The sequence below is a fragment of the Choloepus didactylus genome, chromosome 5, assembly GCF_015220235.1.
Source record: "Choloepus didactylus isolate mChoDid1 chromosome 5, mChoDid1.pri, whole genome shotgun sequence".
Classification (NCBI taxonomy): domain Eukaryota; kingdom Metazoa; phylum Chordata; class Mammalia; order Pilosa; family Megalonychidae; genus Choloepus; species Choloepus didactylus.
In genome coordinates this window covers 93,223,806-93,248,279 of record NC_051311.1, presented here as the reverse complement: position 1 = coordinate 93,248,279, position 24,474 = coordinate 93,223,806, and the positions used below count along the sequence as shown (strand labels likewise).

General features: G+C 37.7%; 1 protein-coding gene and 1 long non-coding RNA gene across 4 annotated transcripts in view; one reads left to right on the top strand and one right to left on the bottom strand.

Annotated features, from left to right (window-relative positions):
- The window catches only part of RSBN1L (round spermatid basic protein 1 like), a 94,527-nt gene that overhangs the window by 15,268 nt on the left and 54,785 nt on the right, over nucleotides 1-24,474 (bottom strand). For all 3 annotated transcript variants that reach the window (XM_037836499.1, XM_037836500.1, XM_037836498.1), the window contains exon 6: nucleotides 24,218-24,385. In XM_037836499.1, the coding sequence (XP_037692427.1) occupies nucleotides 24,218-24,385 (168 nt within the window). The remainder of the gene's footprint in view (nucleotides 1-24,217; nucleotides 24,386-24,474) is intronic.
- LOC119534307 lies at nucleotides 1,516-24,335 on the top strand. Its single transcript, XR_005217004.1, has 3 exons — nucleotides 1,516-1,572; nucleotides 3,138-3,301; nucleotides 24,230-24,335. It is a non-coding gene; the product is annotated as an uncharacterized LOC119534307 (long non-coding RNA).

The following is a 24,474-nucleotide window of genomic DNA, read 5'->3' as shown; positions in this document are numbered from 1 at the left end:
TTGGGATGTGAGGTACTATATATGTCTGTTAAAATTCTCTATATCTCTTTCTCCTTTCTTTGTCTCTCTGTTGGTAGGGCTTCCTTTAGAATCTGAAGTAGGGCAGGTCTTTTATTGGCAAAGTCTCTCAGCATTTGTTTGTCTGTGAAAAATTTAAGCTCTCCCTCAAATTTCAAGGAGAGTTTTGCTGGATAAAGTATTCTTGGTTGGAAATTTTTCTCTGTCAGAATTTTAAATATGTCATGCCACTCCCTTCTCGCCTCCATAGTGGCCACTGAGCAGTCACTACTTAGTTTTATATTGTTTCATTTGTATGTGGTGAATTGCTCTTCTCTTACTGCTTTCAGAACTTGCTCCTTCTCTTCAGTATCTGAGAGTCTGATCAGAATATGTCTTGGGGTGGGTTTATTTGGATTTATTCTATTTGAAGTTCACTAGGCATTTATGCTTTGTGTGTTTATATTGTGTAGAAGATTTGGGAAGTTTTCCCCAACAATTTCTTTGAATACTCTTTCTAGACCTTTACCATTCTCTTCCCCTTCTGGGACACCTATGTGTCTTAAGTTTGAACGTTTTATTTTATCTATCATATCCCTAAGATCCATTGCGATTTTTTCAATATTTTCTCCATTTTTTCTTTTGTTTTATCATTTTCTGTTCTGTGGATTTCTAGGACACTGAGATGTTGTTCAGCTTCCTCTAGTCTTGTATTGTGAATATCCAGAGTCCTATTAATTTGGCAGACAGTTTCTTTTATTTCCATATGATCTTCTATTTTTTTATTTACTCTTCCAATGTCTTCTTTATGCTCTTCCAGGGTCTTCTTTATGGCACTTATATCCTGGGCCTGGTCTTCTTGATGACCTTTAAATCCTTTGCCATGTTTTCATTCTTTGATTGTAGTTCTTTAATTAATTTTGTGAGGTATAAAATTTCCTCTGAAATCTTGATTTGTGTGTTTGGAGCTGGATTCTCCATATTTTCTAGTTTTATCACATGCATTAAGATTTTCAACTGTTTTTGGCCTCTTGGCATCTGTTTTGCTTGAAAGGGTTCTTTCAAGTTGTAGCAAAAAATGGATATCGATCTAATTTTTCAGAGACACAGTTTGGTGACATACACTTACTCTAACCAGCAGAAGGCATCTGTTAGTCACTTATATCCCCCAAGTCAGTTCTGAAACTTTTTCCCATGGAGTGTGGGGAAACAATTTCCATGTGTTCAGTTGGAGAAATCAGCCTGGGTGTGCTGCTGGAGCCGTCTGCCCTGGATGTGTGGCACGAGCATGGGTGGCCAGGGAGGAAGGGAAAAACAACTTTTTGAAAGCACTCACTTGGAACTCTGTGAAAGCAATATGTTACACAGTTTTGAAAACTAAGATGAATACAGCTTTCATTCACTTCTTTTGTTTCTTCAAGGGGCAACTGCAGGAGCACATGAGTCCAAATTCTGCACAGCCGTCAACAAGCTGTCAACTCCAAGGAAGACGTCCGATGAACTCCTCGGGAAATGAACCGACAACTTTGACGAACTCCTCAGGAAACGAACTGGCAACTTCGATGAGCTCCCCAGGTAATGTTTCACTAAGCAGCTGAAGAAGGGCCATGTTCTTTAATGCAATCTTGAGGGGGCTGACATATTAGTGTTGCTTAGGTTGGAATCCTTTGATTGAGTGTTTCCATGGCGGTGTGACTCAATCAACTATGGGCGAGAGCTTAGACTGGATAATTTCCATGGAAGTGTTATCCTACCCATTCAAGGTGGGTCTTAATTGAATCACCAGAGTCACTATAAAAGTGTTCACAGACAGAAGGAGGTGCTGCAGTCAAGAGAGACACTTTGAAGAATGCACAGCAGCTGAGAGTGAAGCTGGAACACAACCTGGAACCAGCAGATGCCAGCCACATGCCTTCCCAGCTAACAGAGGTTTTCTGGATGCAAATGGCCTTCCTTCGGTGAAAGTATACTTGTGTTGATGCCTTCACTGGACACTTTCATGGCTGTAACGTTGTAGCCAAATAAACTCCCTTTATAAAAGCCAATCCATTTCTGGTATTTTGCATTAATGGCAACATTAGCAAACTGGAACACTGACAAATTCACCTATTATTTCTGATATTTTGTTTATAGACTTAGAATTTTCTCTGTGCACAATATAAATTGTCTTATCCTAAAACTGTGTAATTTATTTCTATTTCTATGTATTTGCTGAGAAGAAATGAAATCACATATCCAAGCATGAACACTTTATGAGAATGCTCATAGCTTTATTTGTAAAAGCCAAAAACCAGAAAAAAACTCAAATGTTCATCACCTGCTGAATGAATAAACCAACTGTAATATGTCCATACAATGAAATACTACTCAGCAATAAAAAGAAATGAACTACTAATTACATGTAACAACAAAGGTGACTCTCAAGAACATTATGCTAAATAAAAGAAGTCAGGCATAAAAAGAGTACATACTTTTGTATACTTCTGTTTACATGAGATACTAGACTATAAAATACGACCTATAAAGACCAAAAGTAGGTCTATGGATGTCTGGTGCTGAGGGAAAGATGGAGTTGGGGAGGATTAACAGCCAACAGGTGTGAGGACAATGAAATGTTCTATATCTTAGTTGTGGTGATGGTAACATGGCTGCATACATTTGCCAAAACACACCAAATTAAAACGAGTGAATTTTATTGAATGTAAATTATATTTCAATAAATTTGTTTTTTAAAAAACAATTTCAAAGAAGCAACCTCAGATATATATTCTAGATAGATACTGAGTTGATAGTATCTACGAAGTTATATAATTTGATCAGTAATTCATAAGCCTCATCCCTATTTAGCTGGAGACTTCTTCACAGTCTAAATTAATCCTAATCTTTTATTTCAATTTGATGTTAAGCCTGGCTCTAAGATAAAGTCTAGAATCTAGTATTTTAGTATTTAATGTCTTACTGAGGAAAAAAGCAGAATTCAAAACATTAAAATACGAGGGGAAAAAAAAAGAAAGCTACCAACTTCCTTAGTATACCTTAATTAAATGGCAAGGAATAATAATAAACGGATCACAGAACATTTTGCATCAGAGCAATGAAGCCCTCCAAATGACACTGACAAAAATGAGTTTCTCTTCTAGGACATTAAAGAGTCATTGCGGGGAGGACTGTGGGAAGATGGTGGAGTAGGAAACTCCAGGAATCAGTCCCTCCATCAGAACAACTATTAAACAAGCAGTAACCGTCTGAATCAACTATCTCCAAACACTGGAATCTATCCAGGGAAGAGCAGAAGAAGAATCTGGTAAATGACAGTAAATATCAGTAAACTGATCTTTCCACAAGGTAGTACAGGTGCCCACACCCCCCTCTAGCAGCAGTGGAGTCTGGCCCCTGGTAAAGCTTGCTAGTTGCAGAGAGGGACATTAAAATATACTTCACTGAAATCCAGGGTGTGGTGGGGGGGAGGTACATGAGTGGATCACTGAGGGCCCGGCTCTGAGGGGGTCCCTATTCCAACCTGCCCTGGACAAAGGCAACGAATAATACGCTTCCTCAGAGCTGTGGAGGGCTGAATTGGCTGGTAAGGGGCCAAATCAAGAAAGCAAAGTTTTGGGAAACCATGGAAAGAGTTCCTAGTACCCTTCCTGGACCCTCCCTCATCCATCTACAGGACAGTTTGGAGCCATTTCTCCTTTATGGGTCTCTGGCCTTGTTCCAGCTAGGAAAAACTCAGACACATGAGAAACTCTTCTTCAGCATGACCCTTTTAAAGAATTTGCCTCCAGGTAAAAGCAGCTTGAGACAGTGAACTCTGTGAAAGAAATAATTGAGGGGGACGGCCTATGGAAAATGCTTACCTGCTTTAATTCCTGCAGTGGAAGATTTGAGAGAGGGAGAAAATCCATTTCCTGGGAAGTAGAGTGGGTATTAAGCTCCTGTAAACAGGGAACTCCTAAGGCCACTAGCAAGCACAAGGCCTGTACACAGATCCAAAAAAGACAAGAGAGGACCATGCACTTTGCAATCACCTTGGGCTGACATTTCCTACAGAAGGGCTAAACTGTGAGTGAGAGCACTACCTTATGCAAAGCTAATTTGAAAAGACAGTGAAAAGTATTTTTTTTGCTTAGATTTGTTAGCTCCTAATACTCACAAAAATCTCTGTCATATCGACAGTTGGTTACAAAATCAAGAAACAGATATCCTCAGGAAATAAATACCAGAGTTAACATTTTAAAATATCAAAATATAGAGGAGGTGGGGCAAGATGGCAGACTGGTGAGCTGTAAGTTTTAGTTACTCCTCCAGGAGAGTAGGTAAAAAGCCAGGAACTGCGTGGACTGGACACCACAGAGCAATCTGTCTTTGGGCATACTTCATACAACACTCATGAAAACGTGGAACTGCTGACATCAGCGAAATCTCTAAGTTTTTGCGGCCAGGGGACCAGCGCCCCTCCCTGCCAGGCTCAGTCCTGTGGGAGGAGGGGCTGTCAGCTCCGGGAAGGAGAAGGGAGAACTGCAGTGGCTGCTCTTATCGGAAACTCATTCTACTGATTCAAACTCCAACCATAGATAGACTGAGACCAGACACCAGAGACTCTGAGAGCAGCCAGCCCAGCAGAGAGGAGACAGGCATAGAAAAAAAACAACACGAAAAACTCCAAAATAAAAGCAGAGGATTTTTGGAGTTCTGGTGAACACAGAAAGGGGAAGGGCGGAGCTCAGGCCTTGAGGCGCATATGCAAATCCCGAAGAAAAGCTGATCTCTCTGCCCTGTGGACCTTTCCTTAATGGCCCTGGTTGCTTTGTCTATTAGCATTTCAATAACCCATTAGACCTCTGAGGAGGGCCGTTTTTTTTTTTTCTTTTTTTTTAAATCCTTTTTTCTTTTTCTAAAACAATTACTCTAAGAAGCCCAATACAGAAAGCTTCAAAGAATTGCAATTTGGGCACGTCAAGTCAAGAGCAGAACTAAGAGAGCTCTGAGACAAAAGGCAATAATCCAGTGGCTGAGAAAATTCACTAAACAACACAACTTCCCAAGAAAAGGGGGGTGTCCGCTCACAGCCACCATCCTGGTGGACAGGAAACACTCCTGCCCATCGCCAGCCCCACAGCCCAGAGCTGCCCCAGACAACCCAGTGTGACGGAAGTGCTTCAAATAACAGGCACACACCACAAAACTGGGCGTGGACATTAGCCTTCCCTGCAACCTCAGCTGAATGTCCCAGAGCTGGGAAGGTGGAGCAGTGTGAATTAACAAAGCCCCATTCAGCCATCATTTGAGCAGACTGGGAGCTTCCCTACACAGCCCAGCAGCCCAGAACTGCCCTGGGGGGACGGCACTCACCTGTGACATAACACAGTCATCCCTCAACAGAGGACCCGGGGTGCACAGCCTGGAAGAGGGGCCCACTTGCAAGTCTCAGGAGCCATACGCCAATACCAAAGACTTGTGGGTCAGTGGCAGAGACAAACTGTGGCAGGACTGAACTGAAGGATTAGACTATTGCAGCAGCTTTAAAACTCTAGGATCATCAGGGAGATTTGATTGTTAGGGCCACCCCCCCTCCCCGACTGCCCAGAAACACGCCCCACATACAGGGCAGGCAACACCAACTACACACGCAAGCTTGGTACACCAATTGGGCCCCACAAGACTCACTCCCCCACTCACCAAAAAGGCTAAGCAGGGGAGAACTGGCTTGTGGAGAACAGGTGGCTCGTGGACGCCACCTGCTGGTTAGTTAGAGAAAGTGTACTCCACGAAGCTGTAGATCTGATAAATTAGAGATAAGGACTTCAATAGGTCTACAAACCCTAAAAGAACCCTATCAAGTTCAGCAAATGCCACGAGGCCAAAAACAACAGAAAATTATAAAGCATATGAAAAAACCAGACGATATGGATAACCCAAGCCCAAACACCCAAATCAAAAGACCAGAAGAGACACAGCACCTAGAGCAGCTACTCAAAGAACTAAAGTTGAACAATGAGACCATAGTACGGGATATGAAGGAAATCAAGAAGACCCTAGAAGAGCATAAAGAAGACATTGCAAGACTAAATAAAAAAATGGATGATCTTATGGAAATTAAAGAAACTGTTGACCAAATTAAAAAGATTCTGGACACTCATAGTACAAGACTAGAGGAAGTTGAACAACGAATCAGTGACCTGGAAGATGACAGAATGGAAAATGAAAGCATAAAAGAAAGAATGGGGAAAAAAATTGAAAAAATCGAAATGGACCTCAGGGATATGATAGATAATATGAAACGTCCGAATATAAGACTCATTGGTGTCCCAGAAGGGGAAGAAAAGGGTAAAGGTCTAGGAAGAGTATTCAAAGAAATTGTTGGGGAAAACTTCCCAAATCTTCTAAACAACATAAATACACAAATCATAAATGCTCAGCGAACTCCAAATAGAATAAATCCAAATAAACCCACTCCGAGACATATACTGATCACACTGTCAAACACAGAAGAGAAGGAGCAAGTTCTGAAAGCAGCAAGAGAAAAGCAATTCACCACATACAAAGGAAACAGCATAAGACTAAGTAGTGACTACTCAGCAGCCACCATGGAGGCGAGAAGGCAGTGGCACAATATATTTAAAATTCTGAGTGAGAAAAATTTCCAGCCAAGAATACTTTATCCAGCAAAGCTCTCCTTCAAATTTGAGGGAGACCTTAAATTTTTCACAGACAAACAAATGCTGAGAGAATTTGCTAACAAGAGACCTGCCCTACTGGAGATACTCAAGGGAGCCCTACAGACAGAGAAACAAAGACAGGACAGAGAGACTTGGAGAAAGGTTCAGTACTAAAGAGATTCGGTATGGGTACAATAAAGGATATTAATAGAGAGAGGGAAAAATATGGCAAACATAAACCAAAGGATAAGATGGCCGATTCAAGAAATGCCTTCACGGTTTTAACGTTGAATGTAAATGGACTAAACTCCCCAATTAAAAGATATAGATTCGCAGAATGTATCAGAAAAAATGAACCATCAATATGTTGCATACAAGAGACTCATCTTAGACACAGGGACACAAAGAAACTGGAAGTGAAAGGATGGAAAAAAATATTTCATGCAAGCTACAGCCAAAAGAAAGCAGGTGTAGCAATATTAATCTCAGATAAAATAGACTTCAAATGCAGGGATGTTTTGAGAGACAAAGAAGGCCACTACATACTAATAAAAGGGGCAATTCAGCAAGAAGAAATAACAATCGTAAATGTCTATGCACCCAATCAAGGTGCCACAAAATACATGAGAGAAACACTGGCAAAACTAAAGGAAGCAATTGATGTTTCCACAATAATTGTGGGAGACTTCAACACATCACTATCTCCTATAGATAGATCAACCAGACAGAAGACCAATAAGGAAATTGAAAACCTAAACAATCTGATAAATGAATTAGATTTAACAGACATCTACAGGACATTACATCCCAAATCACCAGGATACACATACTTTTCTAGTGCTCATGGAACTTTCTCCAGAATAGATCATATGCTGGGACATAAAACAAGCCTCAATAAATTTAAAAAGATTGAAATTATTCAAACCACATTCTCTGACCACAATGGAATACAATTAGAAGTCAATAACCATCAGAGACTTAGAAAATTCACAAATACCTGGAGGTTAAACAACACACTCCTAAACAATCAGTGGGTTAAAGAAGAAATAGCAAGAGAAATTGCTAAATATATAGAGACGAATGAAAATGAGAACACAACATACCAAAACCTATGGGATGCAGCAAAAGCAGTACTAAGGGGGAAATTTATAGCACTAAACGCATATATTAAAAAGGAAGAAAGAGCCAAAATCAAAGAACTAATGGATCAACTGAAGAAGCTAGAAAATGAACAGCAAACCAATCCTAAACCAAGTACAAGAAAAGAAATAACAAGGATTAAAGCAGAAATAAATGACATAGAGAACAAAAAAACAATGGAGAGGATAAATATCACCAAAAGTTGGTTCTTTGAGAAGATCAACAAGATTGACAAGCCCCTAGCTAGACTGACAAAATCAAAAAGAGAGAAGACCCATATAAACAAAATAATGAATGAAAAAGGTGACATAACTGCAGATCCTGAAGAAATTAAAAAAATTATAAGAGGATATTATGAACAACTGTATGGCAACAAACTGGATAATGTAGAAGAAATGGACAATTTCCTGGAAACATATGAACAACCTAGACTGACCAGAGAAGAAACAGAAGACCTCAACCAACCCATCACAAGCAAAGAGATCCAATCAGTCATCAAAAATCTTCCCACAAATAAATGCCCAGGGCCAGATGGCTTCACAGGGGAATTCTACCAAACTTTCCAGAAAGAACTGACACCAATCTTACTCAAACTCTTTCAAAACATTGAAAAAAATGGAACACTACCTAACTCATTTTATGAAGCTAACATCAATCTAATACCAAAACCAGGCAAAGATGCTACAAAAAAGGAAAACTACCGGCCAATCTCCCTAATGAATATAGATGCAAAAATCCTCAACAAAATACTTGCAAATCGAATCCAAAGACACATTAAAAAAATCATACACCATGACCAAGTGGGGTTCATTCCAGGCATGCAAGGATGGTTCAACATAAGAAAAACAATCAATGTATTACAACACATTAAAAACTCGAAAGGGAAAAATCAATTGATCATCTCAATAGATGCTGAGAAAGCATTTGACAAAATCCAACATCCCTTTTTGATAAAAACACTTCAAAAGGTAGGAATTGAAGGAAACTTCCTCAACATGATAAAGAGCATATATGAAAAACCCACAGCCAGCATAGTACTCAATGGTGAGAGACTAAAAGCCTTCCCTCTAAGATCAGGAACAAGACAAGGATGCCCGCTGTCACCACTGTTATTCAACATTGTGCTGGAAGTGCTAGCCATGGCAATCCGGCAAGACAAAGAAATAAAAGGCATCCAAATTGGAAAAGAAGAAGTAAAACTGTCATTGTTTGCAGATGATATGATCTTATATCTAGAAAACCCTGAGAAATCAACGATACACCTACTAGAGCTAATAAACAAATTTAGCAAAGTAGCGGGATACAAGATTAATGCACATAAGTCAGTAATGTTTCTATATGCTAGAAATGAACAAACTGAAGAGACACTCAAGAAAAAGATACCATTTTCAATAGCAACTAAAAAAATCAAGTACCTAGGAATAAACTTAACCAAAGATGTAAAAGACCTATACAAAGAAAACTACGTAACTCTACTAAAAGAAATAGAAGGGGACCTTAAAAGATGGAATAATATTCCATGTTCATGGATAGGAAGGCTAAATGTCATTAAGATGTCAATTCTACCCAAACTCATCTAAAGATTCAATGCAATCCCAATGAAAATTCCAACAACCTACTTTGCAGACTTGAAAAAGCTGGTTATCAAATTTATTTGGAAAGGGAAGATGCCTCGAATTGCTAAAGACACTCTAAAAAAGAAAAACGAAGTGGGAGGACTTACACTCCCTGACTTTGAAGCTTATTATAAAGCCACAGTTGCCAAAACAGCATGGTACTGGCACAAAGATAGACATATAGATGAATGGAATCGAATTGAGAATTCAGAGATAGACCCTCAGATCTATGGCCAACTGATCTTTGATAAGGCCCCCAAAGTCACCGAACTGAGCCATAATGGCCTTTTCAACAAATGGGGCTGGGAGAGTTGGATATCCATATCCAAAAGAATGAAAGAGGACCCCTACCTCACCCCCTACACAAAAATTAACTCAAAATGGACCAAAGATCTCAATATAAAAGAAAGTACCATAAAACTCCTAGAAGATAATGTAGGAAAACTTCTTCAAGACCTTGTATTAGGCGGCCACTTCCTAGACTTTACACCCAAAGCACAAGCAACAAAAGAGAAAATAGATAAATGGGAACTCCTCAAGCTTAGAAGTTTCTGCACCTCAAAGGAATTTCTCAAAAAGGTAAAGAGGCAGCCAACTCAATGGGAAAAAATTTTTGGAAACCATGTATTTGACAAAAGACTGATATCTTGCATATACAAAGAAATCCTACAACTCAATGACAATAGTACAGGCAGCCCAATTATAAAATGGGCAAAAGATATGAAAAGACAGTTCTCTGAAGAGGAAATACAAATGGCCAAGAAACACATGAAAAAATGTTCAGCTTCACTAGCTATTAGAGAGATGCAAATTAAGACCACAATGAGATACCATCTAACACCAGTTAGAATGGCTGCCATTAAACAAACAGGAAACTACAAATGCTGGAAGGGATGTGGAGAAATTGGAACTCTTATTCATTGTTGGTGGGACTGTATAATGGTTCAGCCACTCTGGAAGTCAGTCTGGCAGTTCCTTAGAAAACTAGATATAGAGCTACCATTCGATCCAGCGATTGCACTTCTCGGTATATACCCGGAAGATCGGAAAGCAGTGACACGAACAGATATCTGCACGCCAATGTTCATAGCAGCATTATTCACAATTGCCAAGAGATGGAAACAACCCAAATGTCCTTCAACAGATGAGTGGATAAATAAAATGTGGTATATACACACGATGGAATACTACGCGGCAGTAAGAAGGAACGATCTCGTGAAACATATGACAACATGGATGAACCTTGAAGACATAATGCTGAGCGAAATAAGCCAGACACAAAAAGAGAAATATTATATGCTACCACTAATGTGAACTTTGAAAAATGTAAAACAAATGGTTTATAATGTAGAATGTAGGGGAACTAGCAGTAGAGAGCAATTAAGGAAGGGGGAACAATAATCCAAGAAGAACAGATAAGCTATTTAACATTCTGGGGATGCCCAGAAATGACTATGGTCTGTTAATTTTTGATGGATGTAGTAGGAACAAGTTCACTGAAATGTTGCTATATTATGTAACTTTCTTGGGGTAAAGTGGGAACATGTTGGAAGTTAAGCAGTTATCTTAGGTTAGTTGTCTTTTTCTTACTCCCTTGTTATGGTCTCTTTGAAATGTTCTTTTATTGTATGTTTGTTTTCTTTTTAACTTTTATTTTCATATAGTTGATTTAAAAAAGAAGGGAAAGTTAAAAAAAAAAAAAAGAAAAAAGAAAAAAGACAAACAAGGAAAAAAAAAGAAAAGATGTAGTGCCCCCTTGAGGAGCCTGTGGAGAATGCAGGGGTATTCGCCTACCCCACCTCCATGGTTGCTAACATGACCACAGACATAGGGGACTGGTGGTTTGATGGGTTGAGCCCTCTACCATAAGTTTTACCCTTGGGAAGACGGTTGCTGCAAAGGAGAGGCTAGGCCTCCCTATATTTGTGCCTAAGAGTCTCCTCCTGAGTGCCTCTTTGTTGCTCAGATGTGGCCCTCTCTCTCTGGCTAAGCCAACTTGAAAGGTGAAATCACTGCCCTCCCCTCTACGTGGGATCAGACACCCAGGGGAGTGAATCTCCCTGGCAACTTGGAATATGACTCCCGGAAAGGAATGTAGACCCGGCATCGTGGGATGGAGAACATCTTCTTGACCAAAAGGGGGATGTGAAAGGAAATGAAATAAGCTTCAGTGGCAGAGAGATTCCAAAACGAGCCGAGAGATCACTCTGGTGGGCACTCTTACGCACACTTTAGACAACCTTTTTTAGGTTCTAAAGAATTGGGGTAGCTGGTGGTGGATACCTGAAACTATTAAACTACAACCCAGAACCCATGAATCTCGAAGACAGTTGTATAAAAATGTAGCTTATGAGGGGTGACAATGGGATTGGGAATGCCATAAGGACCAAACTCCACTTTGTCTAGTTTATGGATGGATGTGTAGAAAAGTAGGGGAAGGAAACAAACAGACAAAGGTACCCAGTGTTCTTTTTTACTTCAATTGCTCTTTTTCACTCTAATTATTATTCTTGTTATTTTTGTGTGTGTGCTAATGAAGGTGTCAGGGATTGATTTAGATGATGAATGTACAACTATGTAATGGTACTGTAAACAATCGACAGTACAATTTGTTTTGTATGACTGCGTGGTATGTGAATATATCTCAATAAAATGATGATTAAAAAAAAATATATATAGTACACAACAAAAGATTACAAGACAAAGAAACAGGAAATGATGGCCAATCCAAAGAAAGAGGATAAAAATCCAGAACACATCAACATAAAAGATCAGACTGTGAACATACCAAAGTCTTTAAACAAAATGATCTTCAATATGCTCAAGAGATGAAGGAAAATACACGGGAAGAAATAAAGGATATCAGGAAAACAAGGAATGAACACTAAGAAAATTGCAATAAACAGACAGAAATTTTTAAAAGTAACCAAAGAGAACTGCTGAAGTTGAACCACTGAAATGAAAAAATGTGGAGGGTGTCAACAGCAGTTTGGAGTGGACAGAAGAAATAATCAGCAAACACAAAGACAAGACAATTGAAATGAGACAGGCTGAGAAGCAGAAAGAAAAAAGAATTATAAGAAGGAAAAATAGCCTAGGAGACTTCTACAACACCATCATGTGTACCAATGTAAGTGCCAGAAGGAGATGAAAGAAAGGAAGGAATAGTGGAAGAAATGAAAGAAAAATTCCCAAACTTAGCAAAAGATGTTAATATGCATAGCCCAGAAGTACGAACACCACCAAATAGGATAAAATGGAAGAAAAATGTGCCCCATCACATGTTGATCACACTGTTGAATGCAAAGGACAAGCAGAGAGTTCTGAAAGCTTCAAGAGAAAAGCAACGTGTACAAGGGAGTCCCAATTATTTAGACTGAGTGCCGATTTCTCACTAGAAACCATGGAGTCAAGAAGGCAGTGAGTTTAAATACTTAAAAGTGCTAAAAGAACACAGTTGCCAACCAAAAATTTTATATCAGGCGAGACTTTCTTTCAAAAACGAGTGAGAAATTAAGACATTTTCAGATAAATAAGTCAAGGGAGTTCAGCACCATTAGACCTGCCCTACAGTGGGAATTCTTCAGACTGAAGGCAAAGGACACTAGGCAGCAGTTCAAAGCATCATAAAGAAAGACCTCTGGCAAAGGTTATCATTTGGTTAATTATAAATGCCAGTATGTACTGTACTTTGTTTTTTGGTATGTAACTCCACTTCCTACTCCCTACAGGTGGAAAATGCAAATACTTAAAAAGTAATGATAAAACTATGGTTTTGGACATACAATGTACAAAGATACAATTGGTAACAAGTACAAAAAAAGGTAGGGGGCAGAAGAGTCTAGTAAGAGGTATTATTTATGCTGCTGAAGTCACGTTGTATCAAATAAATGTGATTGTTATATATTTAGTATGTTAAATTTTAACCATGGTAACCAAAAGGGAAATATATGGAAATATATCCAGACAGAAATGATAAGGCACTCAATATGGCACGATAAAAAAAGTAAAATAAAATAAATGTGAAAATAGGCATTTAAAGAAGAATAGAGGAATAAAAAGGTGTAAGACTTAAAAGACTAAATAGCAAAATGGCAGAAGAAAGTTCTGCATTATCAGTAGCGACTTTAAAAGTAAATAAATTCTCCAATCCAAAGGTAGAGATGGGCAAAATGGATTAAAAAGCATGACCCAACTATATGCTGCCTACAACAGACTCACCTTAAATTCAAAGACATAAGTAGTTGAAAGTAAAAGGAGGGTAAAAAAAAATGTATGATGCAAAGTAGTGACAGAGAGTGGGGTTAGCTATACTAAGATCAAACAGAATAGACTTTAAGTCAAAAACTGTTACGAGGGACAAAGACTGACATTAAATAATGATAAAGCGGTCAACTGAATAAGTACACTTAACAATTTTACACACACATACACACACACACATAAAAGCAGAGCCCCCAAATATATCAAGCAAATACTGACAGATTTGAAGAAGAAATAGATGGTTCTACATTAATAGTAGTAGACTTTAATATACCACTTTCAATGATGGACAGAACATCTAGACAAAAGAGCAATAAGAAAATACAAACTTGAATGATATTTCTAATCCAAGTATATCTAAGAGACATATATGGAACAATTTACCCAAAAACAACAGAATACACATTCTTTACAAATGAACCGTTCTCCAGGACTAACCATATGCTAGGTCACAAAACCAGTCTCACTAAATTAAAAAATATTGAAATCATACAATGTATCTTATCCAACCCCAAGGAAATGAAGCTAAAAATCAGTGGGAGAAACAGAAAATTCACAAATATGTGGAAGTTAAGCAATGGGGGAAAGAGGAAATCACAAGGGAAATTAGGAAATGTCTTGAGGCAAATGAAAATGAAAACACAACATACCAAAACTTATAGGATTCAGCAAAAGCAGTTCTGAGAGGCAAAGTTATCCATCCAAATGGTTACATTAAAAAAGAAACAGATTACAAATCAGACTTAACCTTGAAACTGGAAGAACTGGAAAAAGAAGAGGAAACTACACCCAAAGTGAGTAGAAGGAAAGAAATAGCAAAGATTAAAGCGGAGAGAAATTAAATAGAGAACAAAAAACCAATAGAGAGAACCAACTTCCATATGAGACCAAGGGAAGAGAGATCTATTTGGTACAGGATCTAAATTTTCTAAATGGTACAACTCTACAGTTGATTTGTTCAAACACCACAATTGCATGGAACTTTGAATAGGAAGTGAGATACGGTAGGTTAGTATAGGCTGGAGTGAAATAGTGACACATCCCAGAGTAATTTGGGCAGATAACAAAAAATATATTTACAGCCTCCCCCTCCCCAGCCCCGAGGATCTGGGGGAAGGTGCAGATGTGTTGGACATCCTCACTTGGATTGGTGTTGATGGTGTCACAAACATTGGGACTGGCGGTTTGATGTGCTGAGCCCTCAATCATGGGACATGCCCTTATGAAGCTCGTTACTGCAAAGGAGAGGCTAAACTTGCATATAATTGTGCCTAAGCGTCTCCCCCTGAGTACCTCTTTGTTGCTCAGATGTGGCCCTCTCTCTCTAACTGAGCCATCTCAACAGGTGAACTCGCTGCCCTCCCCTCTACGTGGGACCCGACTCCCAGGGGTGTAACCCTGGCAATGCAGAATATGACTCCCGGGGATGAATGTGGACCCGGCATCGTGGGACTGAGAGTATCTTCTTGACCAAAAGGGGGATGCAAAATGAGATGAAATAGTTTCAGTGGCTGAGAGATTTCAAATGGAGTTGAGACGTCACTCTGGTGGACATTCTTATGCACTATATAGATAACACCTCTTAGGTTTTATGTATTGGAATAGCTATAAGTAAACACCTGAAACTACCAAACTCCAACCCAGCAGTCTGGACTCCTGAAGACAATTATACAATAATGTAGATTACAAGGGGTGACAGTGTGACTGTGAAGACCTTGTGGATCATACCCCCTTTATCTAGTGTATGGATGAGTAGAAAAATGCGGATAAAAACTAAAGGACAAATGGGGTGGGATGGGGGGGATGATTTGCGTGTTCTTTTTTCACTTTTATTTTTTATTCTTGTTCTGGTTCTTTCTGATGTAAGGAAAATGTTCAGAGATTGTGGTGATGAACGCATAACTATGTTATCATACTGTGGACAGTGGATTGTATACCATGGATGATTGTATGGTGTGTGAATGTATTTCAATAAAACTGAATTTAATAAAAAAAATAAAAAATAAAAATAAAAATAAAAACCAAAATAGACTCAAAACCCAACAGGTGGTTCTGTGACACGATCAATAAAATTGACAAACCTTGAGTTAGTGATGAAAAAAATGAGAAAGGACACAAATAACTAAAATGAGAAAGGAAAGGGGAATATTACTACCAACATTACTGGAATAAAAAGGATTATAAAAGGATACTATCAACAACTATAAGCCAACAAATTAGATTACCCAGGTGAAATGGTGAAATTTCTGAAAGCACACAAACTACCTACACTGACTCAAGAAGAAAGAGATCATCTCAACAAACCAATACCTAGTAAAGAGATTGAATCAGTAATCAAAAACCTCCCAAGGACCACATGGCTTCACAGGGGAATTTCACCAAATATTCCAAGAAGAACTGACACCAATCCTGATCCAACTCTTCCAAAAAAATTGATGAGGATGGAACATCCCCAAATGCATTCTATGAGGCAAACATTACTCTCAAACCAAAGCCAGATAAAGATATCACAAGAAAACTACAGACCATTTTCTGTTTATAGATGCAGAAATCTTCAGTAAAATATTAGCAAAATGAATTTTACAGCACATTAAAAGAATTATAAACCATGATCAACTGGGATTTAACCCTGGAGTGCAAGGATGGTTCAACATAAGAAAGTCAGTTAATAAATGCCCTACATTAGCAAAATGAAGGGGGAAAACATGATCATCTCAATTGATGCAGAAAAGGCATATGACAAAATCCAGCATCCCTTCCTGATAAAAACACTTGGAGCACTAGGAATAGAAGGAAACATCCTCAACATGATAAATAGCATAGATGAAAAATCTACAGCTAACATCAGACTTAATGGGGAAAGACTGAAAGCTTGCCTCTAAGATCAGGAACAAGAAAAAGATGCCCATTGTCACTTCTTCTTCAACACTGTACTGGAACATTGCCAGAGTAATTAGACAAGAAAAAGAAATAAACGGCATCCAAATTGGAAAGGAAGAAGTAAAAGCTTCCCTGTTTGTACATGACACAATCCTATATACCGAAATGTCCAGAACAAAGCTCCCTAGAGCTAATAAATGAATTCAGCAAAGTGGCAGGGTACAAGCTCAACATCCCGAAGTCAGTAGTGTTTCCATACACTAGTAATGAACAACAGGAAGAAGAAATAGAAAAAAAAAAAAAAAAAAATCCAATAGGAACTAGAAGAATCAAATATCTAGGAATGAATCTAACCAAGGATGCAAAGGACTTGTACACAGAAAAATACAAAACATTGCTAAAAGAAATCCATATATAAATAAATGGAGTGTCATTCTGTGTTCATGGGTTGGAACAGTACGTATTGTTAAGATGTCAATTCTACTGGAAGCAACGTACAGATTCAACACAATCCCAATCAAAATTCCAACCACCAAGCAACTAGCAAACAGCCAGAAACAACTAGTAAATAGTCTGGAACAACTGCTGGGGGACAACCGTGTCGAAACATCGTACACCAGCCTGGAATGTGTGGAATGGCTGAGATTGCAGCATAAAAGCTGTAAGTAAAAACTGCGGAACTGGCACCCCTCCCTTCACTGGCAGGCTGAACTGCAAAACTTTGCTGTGGGAGAAAGAAGCAGTTCCTGCCAGGAGCAAGCGAATATAGCTCAACCAAGCTCCAAATGGGGTTTTAATTAATAAATGTGGACTGCTGAATACAAGCTACAAACACAGACAAACCTCTAACAAGCAGCAAAGTACCCCGAAGTCACTCCCAGTGAAAAGGAGGTGGGGCTGATAGAAAAAAAATATAGAGGCTTTTGGAGACAGCTGAACTTAGAATGCTGGAAAACGGCTGTGTCCCAAGAAAAGGAGCACAGAGAGCCGGTTACTATTTCTGACTGACAAGCAAAACTGGGAGGCCAGGGACTGGCTCTGAAAAGGGGCTTTCTTTCTCCTTTTTTTCTCTCTCAATCTGAGTGGCTCAGTGGAGAAAGCCTCAGGCATTTTCAGTTCTGGGTGTAGTGACCCGGGGTGGACTTAACAGAGTCAGAGAGACAAAGGAGTAATTCAAGTGCAGAAGATAACTCCCAAGGGGATGTATCTTTCCTAAGAGAACGGGGGTGTGCCCAGCTCAAGTGGCTGCCCTCCCTTCAGAACTCAGTCCCCAGGGCCTGGGGGAAAAACAATCAAACTAGAAACAACTTAAGCTGAGAATTAAATGGACCACACCTCTTTACACCAGTTGGGAGCAACTGGTTGACAGGCGCCACCTGCTGGGCAGGTTAGGAAAAGAACAGAGCCTAGAGACCTGACAGGAAAGTCTGTCCATCTTCTAGGACACACCCTCAGGGAAACCTGATACTGAATATAACCCCCTCCTGAGACTTGAGCCCATTCTGGTCTGGGAAAATCTGATTGGGGTAATCAAGGAAACCAGATGCCTAGACAACAGAAAACTACAAATCACACTAGGAAAAATGAAGATATGGTCCAGTCAAACGAACACACCTACACTTCAACTGAGATACAGGAGTTGAAACTAATTAAAGATCTTCAAATAAATATGTTAAATCAATTAAAAAACCAAGTCGAGTTGAGGGAAGATATTGTAAAAGAGATGAAGAATATAAAGAAGACACTGGGCGAACATAAGGAAGAAATCAAACGTTTGAAAAAACAACTGGCAGAATCTATGGAAATGAAAGGCACAACACAAGAGATGAAAAACACAATGGAGACATGCAGCAGCAGATTTCAAGAGGCAGAAGAAACCATTCAGGAACTGGGGAACAAGACACCTGAAATCCTACACAGAAAAGAACAGAAAGGGAAAAGAATGCAAAAATATAAGCAACGTCTCAGAAAACTGAATGACAACATGAGGCACATGAATGTACATGTCATGTGTGTCCCAGAAGGATAAGAGAAGGAAAAGGGGGCAGAAGCAATAATGGAGGAAATAATCACTGAAAATTTCCCATCTCTTATGAAAGACATAAAATTACAGCTCCTAGAAGCACAGCATTTCCCAAACAGAATAGATCTGAATAGACCTATGCCAAGACACTTAATAATCAGATTATCAAATGTCAAAGACAAAGATAGAATTGTGAAAGCAGCAAGATAAAAGCAATCCATCACATACAAAGGAAGTTTGATAAGATTATATGCAGATTTCTCAGTAGAAACCATAGAGGCAAGAAGGCAGCGGTATGATATATTTAAGATACTGAAAGAGAAAAAAACGCCAACCAAGAATTTTATATCTGGCAAAATTGTCCTTCAAATATGATGGAGAGTTTAAAATATCCTCTGGCAAACAGACAATGAAAGAGTTTGTGAACAACATACCTGCTCTACAGGAAATACCAGAGGGAGCGCTACAGACAGATAGGAAAAGACAAAAATGAGATATTTGGAGCAGTTTTGGGTGCCGGTAGCACAATAATATAAGTACATTGAAAAAAGATGACTGTGAGTATGGTTGAAAGAGGAAGGTTAGGGGCATGTGGGACACCGGAAGGAAAGAGGGAAAATAAAGACTGGGACTGCACAACTTAGTGAAACCTAGAGTGGTCAACGATTGTGATAAAATGTACAAATATGTTTTTACATGAGGGAGAACAAATGTATGTCAACTTTTCAAGGTGTTAAAAATGAGGTGGTATTGGGAAAAAAATACAATCAATGCAAACTAGGGACTATAGTTAACAGAAACACTGCATTATGCTTTCCTTAATGTAACAAAGGCAATATACCAAAGCAAAATGCCTATAAGAGGGGGATATAAGGGAAGGGTATAGGATTCTTGGCATTGGTGATGTCTGACTTTTTTATTGTACTTTATCTTTTCTTTTGTTGCTTTCTAGCTGTTGTTTCGTTTTTTTCTTTTGTCTTTCTACCTTTTTTTTTTTTTGACTCTTCCTCTTTCTTTGTGGAAGAAAGGGAAATGTCCTTATATAGATAGTGGTGGTGGTGGTGAATGCATAACTACGTGATTATACAGGGAACCACTTAAGATGGAATGTATGGTGCGTGGATAAAACTGTCTTAAAAAAAAAAAACAGGTTGATGGGTGAAACTTGAGAACATTATGTTGAGTAAAATAAGTCAGACACAAAAGGACAAATATTGTATGGTCTCACTGATATGAATTAATTATAATATGTAAACTCAGAGACATGAAATATAGGTTACCAGGATACAGAATGAGGCTAAAGAATGGGGAGTGGTTGCTTAATACGTGCAGAATGTTTAACTAGGTTGAACTTAAGCATTTGGAAATGGACAGAGGTGAGGGTACCACATTATTATGAGAATAACTAACAGCGCTGAATGGTGTGTAAATATGGTGGAAAGGGGAAGTTCAGAGTCACATATGTCATCAAAGGAAAGTTGGAGGTTAAAACATGGGAATGTATAACACAGTGAATCTTGTGGTGGACAATGTCCATGATTAACTGTACCAATATTAGAAATTTCTTTCATGAACTAGAACAAATGTATGACACTATAACTAGAAGTTAATAAGAGGGGTGTGGGGGAAAATGTACCTATTGCAAACTATGTACTGCAGTTAGTAATATTTTAATATTCTTTCATCAACAGTAACAAATGTACTATACCAGTACTACGGAGTCAATAACAGAGGGGGGGGTATGGGGAGATTTGCGTTTTCTTTTTTATTTTTATTTCTTTTCTGGAGTAATGAAAATGTCCTAAAATTGAAAAAAAAAATTAATTGTTGTGAGGAATGCACAACTATATAATGATACTGTGAACAAATGATTGTACACTTTGGATGATTGTATGGTATGTGAATAATCTCAATAAAATTGAATTTAAAAAAAAAAAAAAAAAAAACCTAAGGACATCTCAACACCATAAACAAACCACAAGATAAAGAATTCAGTCAACTGTTCAACCCAAAGGACATTTGGAGTGCCCTGAATATCCACCAATCACAAACAACTTATGTAATCTTTTTCCTCAAAAAACCTTTCCTGGAAGACCCAAGATGGGACACTATTTGGGTTGCTACCTGAATCTGTGATCCCTGAATTGCAATCCTAAGATCCCCATTAAATGTTTCTGTCGCCTTGCAAAAAAAAAAAAAAAAAAAATTCCAACAAACTTTTTTGTAGAAATGGAAAAGGCATCAACAAATTTTACATGGAATGGTATGGGGCTCTAAATAACCAAAGCCATCTTGTAGAAGAATAAAGGTGGAGAGCACATGCTTCCTGATCTTACAATTTATTATGATGCCACAGTAATCAAAACAGCATGTTACTGGCACAAGGACAGACATACAGACCAAAGGAATGAAACTGAGAGCTCAGAAATCAACTCTCACAGTTATGGACAACTGATTTTTGACAAGAAGACAAAGACCACTCAATTGAGAAAGACTGATTTCTTCATCAAATGGTTCTGGAAAAAATGGGTCTCCATTTGTAAAAGAATGAAGATATACCCTTACCTCACACTTTATATAAAAATCAACTTAAAATGGATCAAAGACCTAAATGTAAGAGCCAGAAAAAGATAAATTGCACCTCAAAATTAAAACTTTTATATCTCAAAGGTCTTTATCATCAAAGTAAAATGCCAACCTACAAAAAGGGAGAAAATATGTGTAAACCACATATCTGTTAAGGGTTTAATATTCAGAAAATAAAAAGAAATCCTTAAACAACAAAAAGACGAACAATCCAATTTTAAAATGGGCAAAAGACTTTGGAACAGACATCTTTCCAAAGAAGATATACAATGGAGAAAAAGCACATGAAAAGATGCTCAGCATCATTAGCCATTAGGGAAAAGGATATCAAGACCACAGTCAGACACCATTTCACCCCCATTAGAATGGCTACTATTAAAATAATGGAAAATTACAAGTGTAAGAGAGGACATGGAGAAATCGGCACACTCATTCATTGCTAATGAGAATGTAAAATGGTACAGCTGCTGTGGAAGAGTTTTGTGGTTCCTCAGAGAGTTAAGTATGGAATTACCATATGACCCACTACCCCTGCTTCTAGGTATATACCCAAAGAATGAAAGCAGGGACTCGAACAGATATTTGTACACCAATGTTCATAGTGGCATTATTTACAACTGCCAAAAGAAGGAAGTGAACCATTGTTCCATCAACCAATGAATGGATAAAGAAAATGTGGAACATTATTCAGCCCTAAAAAGGAATGAAGTTATGATATATGAGACAACATGACGAACCTTGAAGATATCATGTTGAATGAAATATGGCAGACACAAAAGGGCAAATACTGTATGATCTCACTGATAGGAAACAATTAGAATAAGCAAACTCACAGAGTCAGAATCTACAATACAGGTTACTTGGTAACGGGGTGGGGATAGGGAATATGAAGTGAAGGCTTAAAATGTACAGAATTGCTATTTAGGATGATGGAAAAGTTAATGGATGTTGGTTATGGTAGCATAACATTGTGAATGTAATTACAGCACTGAATTATATATATTGAATGTGGTTAAAAGGGGAAATTTTAGGCTGTATATATTACTAGAATAAAAATTAAATTTAAAAATCCATGGAACTGTACAACAGCGAACCCTAATAAAGCACAGACTACAGTTAATAGTACAATTATGAAAAACTGCTTTCATCAATTGTAACAAATGTACTCACCAATGAAATTTGTTAATAATAGAATGGTATTTGGGAACCCTGTGTTTTATGCACGATTTTTCTGTAAACTGACAACTTCTCCAATAAAGAAAGGAGGGAGGGAGAGGGGCAGGCATTGGTATAGGAAGGAAACTGTGTTTTACAATAGTGAGAAAACACATAACTAGCAATATCTCATTCCAATCTGTTTCAAGCATATACTTAAACCTGGTCTATCACTAGTTTAGCAAGAGTCTTTTTTACTGTGAAACTGCTTGCTAAAAAAGGAGTGTTTTTTTCAATAAGTATTTATTGAACATCTATGTGAGCCAGTGAAGGAATGGACACAAACTCTACCCTTAAGTGGCTTACAAGATGAAGGAAAGAGCTTATATCAACAATTTAATCTTAAGAGAGCTCAACAAAGTGCTACGGCCATTGTGAAACAAGAATGTTTATCTCTAAAGACATAAATATGTAGCTGACTTTGTTGAACACTATCTATAAATCAGATTCCATCCTAAGTAAATCTTGATGCCACTCTTAAATCCTTATACCTACATTCAGGAAAAAAAACACTAATTTGAAACAGGAGTTTATAATGATTTCCACAGAGATTAATTTGCCTTTTACCCTTTGGCAAAATTATTATTGTAAACCACATTATGGGAAGACCATAGAAGCAACATGAGAACAATCACAGATATTTGCAAATTACCATTTCACATAAGAACAATTCAATTATTAATTATTATTGAATTATAAACTATTAAAATTGTTTTCCTAAGGACTTCTTAGGGTTAATTCAGTACTAGCTACTTTTATACCTGAAACTGATGAAGCCTCATTTATTTTAAGAAAGTTAGTTTACATTCTTAGTAAATTAGTTACAGTCTTAATTGTAAATTACTGTAAATTTTCCCTTTTTAGCAAAGGGTCAATATTAGTGTATTAGTAGCAATAGAAAATAAAATTTCCTTATGTGGAAAATGCAGGTTATATTTTTCATAAAACCTTACAAAACCATGCAACAATTTTAACATTTTATATTTATATTAAAAATGTCCTTTTGTTACTAGAGAACTTTCCTGCTTATTTAATATTTAATTCAAATGCTTCAACAAGCAAAATATCATATCCCAACTCATGTTTATACTCAAGCAGTATTTGATTTGAAAAATAAAAATCTAAGTAAGCAAACATCTTACAAAATATAACTGCCATTATGTGTTTTATCAGCTTAATAAATGGAAAATTTCTTAATGTATGTGGTGATACCTTAAGTATATTAAAGAAAATAATCCATTTTTTAATCTATGCAAATAATCAAAATGTAACTTATAAGCAAAACTGGAGAAAATGAATATAGAAAGGCAAGCAAATACTTAATACACAGAAACCAAACCTTTGGAAGAGGGCAGCAAGGTAGAACAGTAGAAATAGAAAACACAAGTGTCTGGAATCAAACAGATCTGGAATCAACCGCAACTCTACCTCTTATTAATATATGACTATGATAAAGCTACTTGACAAGTCAAAAGCCTCAGTTGCCTTGTGTGGTAAATATGGGCCCTAAAGTAGCTGAGATTAAATGAGACAACCATTTGTAGACTGGCACATAATAAGCACCAAGTGAAACTAGTTTTCTTTTAACCTTTTATTTCTCAATTTTTTTCACCTCTTATTCACTTAGAAATTGAAATTATTTCATTCAAATAAATAAATGAGTTTCTAGCAATCTAAAATCTTCTTTAATGCAATTATATATTTAGGATATTCAAATATGACAGGGAAATGAAACCTATTTTTCCATAGTTAATAGAAATTACTTAGAAACTTGCCAAGAAAAATTTTAGAAGCCAAGAAAACTTTTCATTGAAATTTAAGTAGTTAATATATACCACTCTCCACAGTGCACAGCCTTCAGTACTCCAACAGCAGCGGTAGTCTGTCGTTCAAAACCTTGTCCTATATGATCTGCATGGGCTCTTGTCCTATCTTCAAAGAGCATCTCACGGGGCTCACTGGTTCGAGGTAGGTACTGCAAGTTTTTAATTTCATTGGTTGTTCTGTTGTTTATTTAAAAAAAAAAAAAAGTACATATATATATCCACAAAGTAGATTAGCCTAACCACCACATGTATTGAGGCTTAATTGT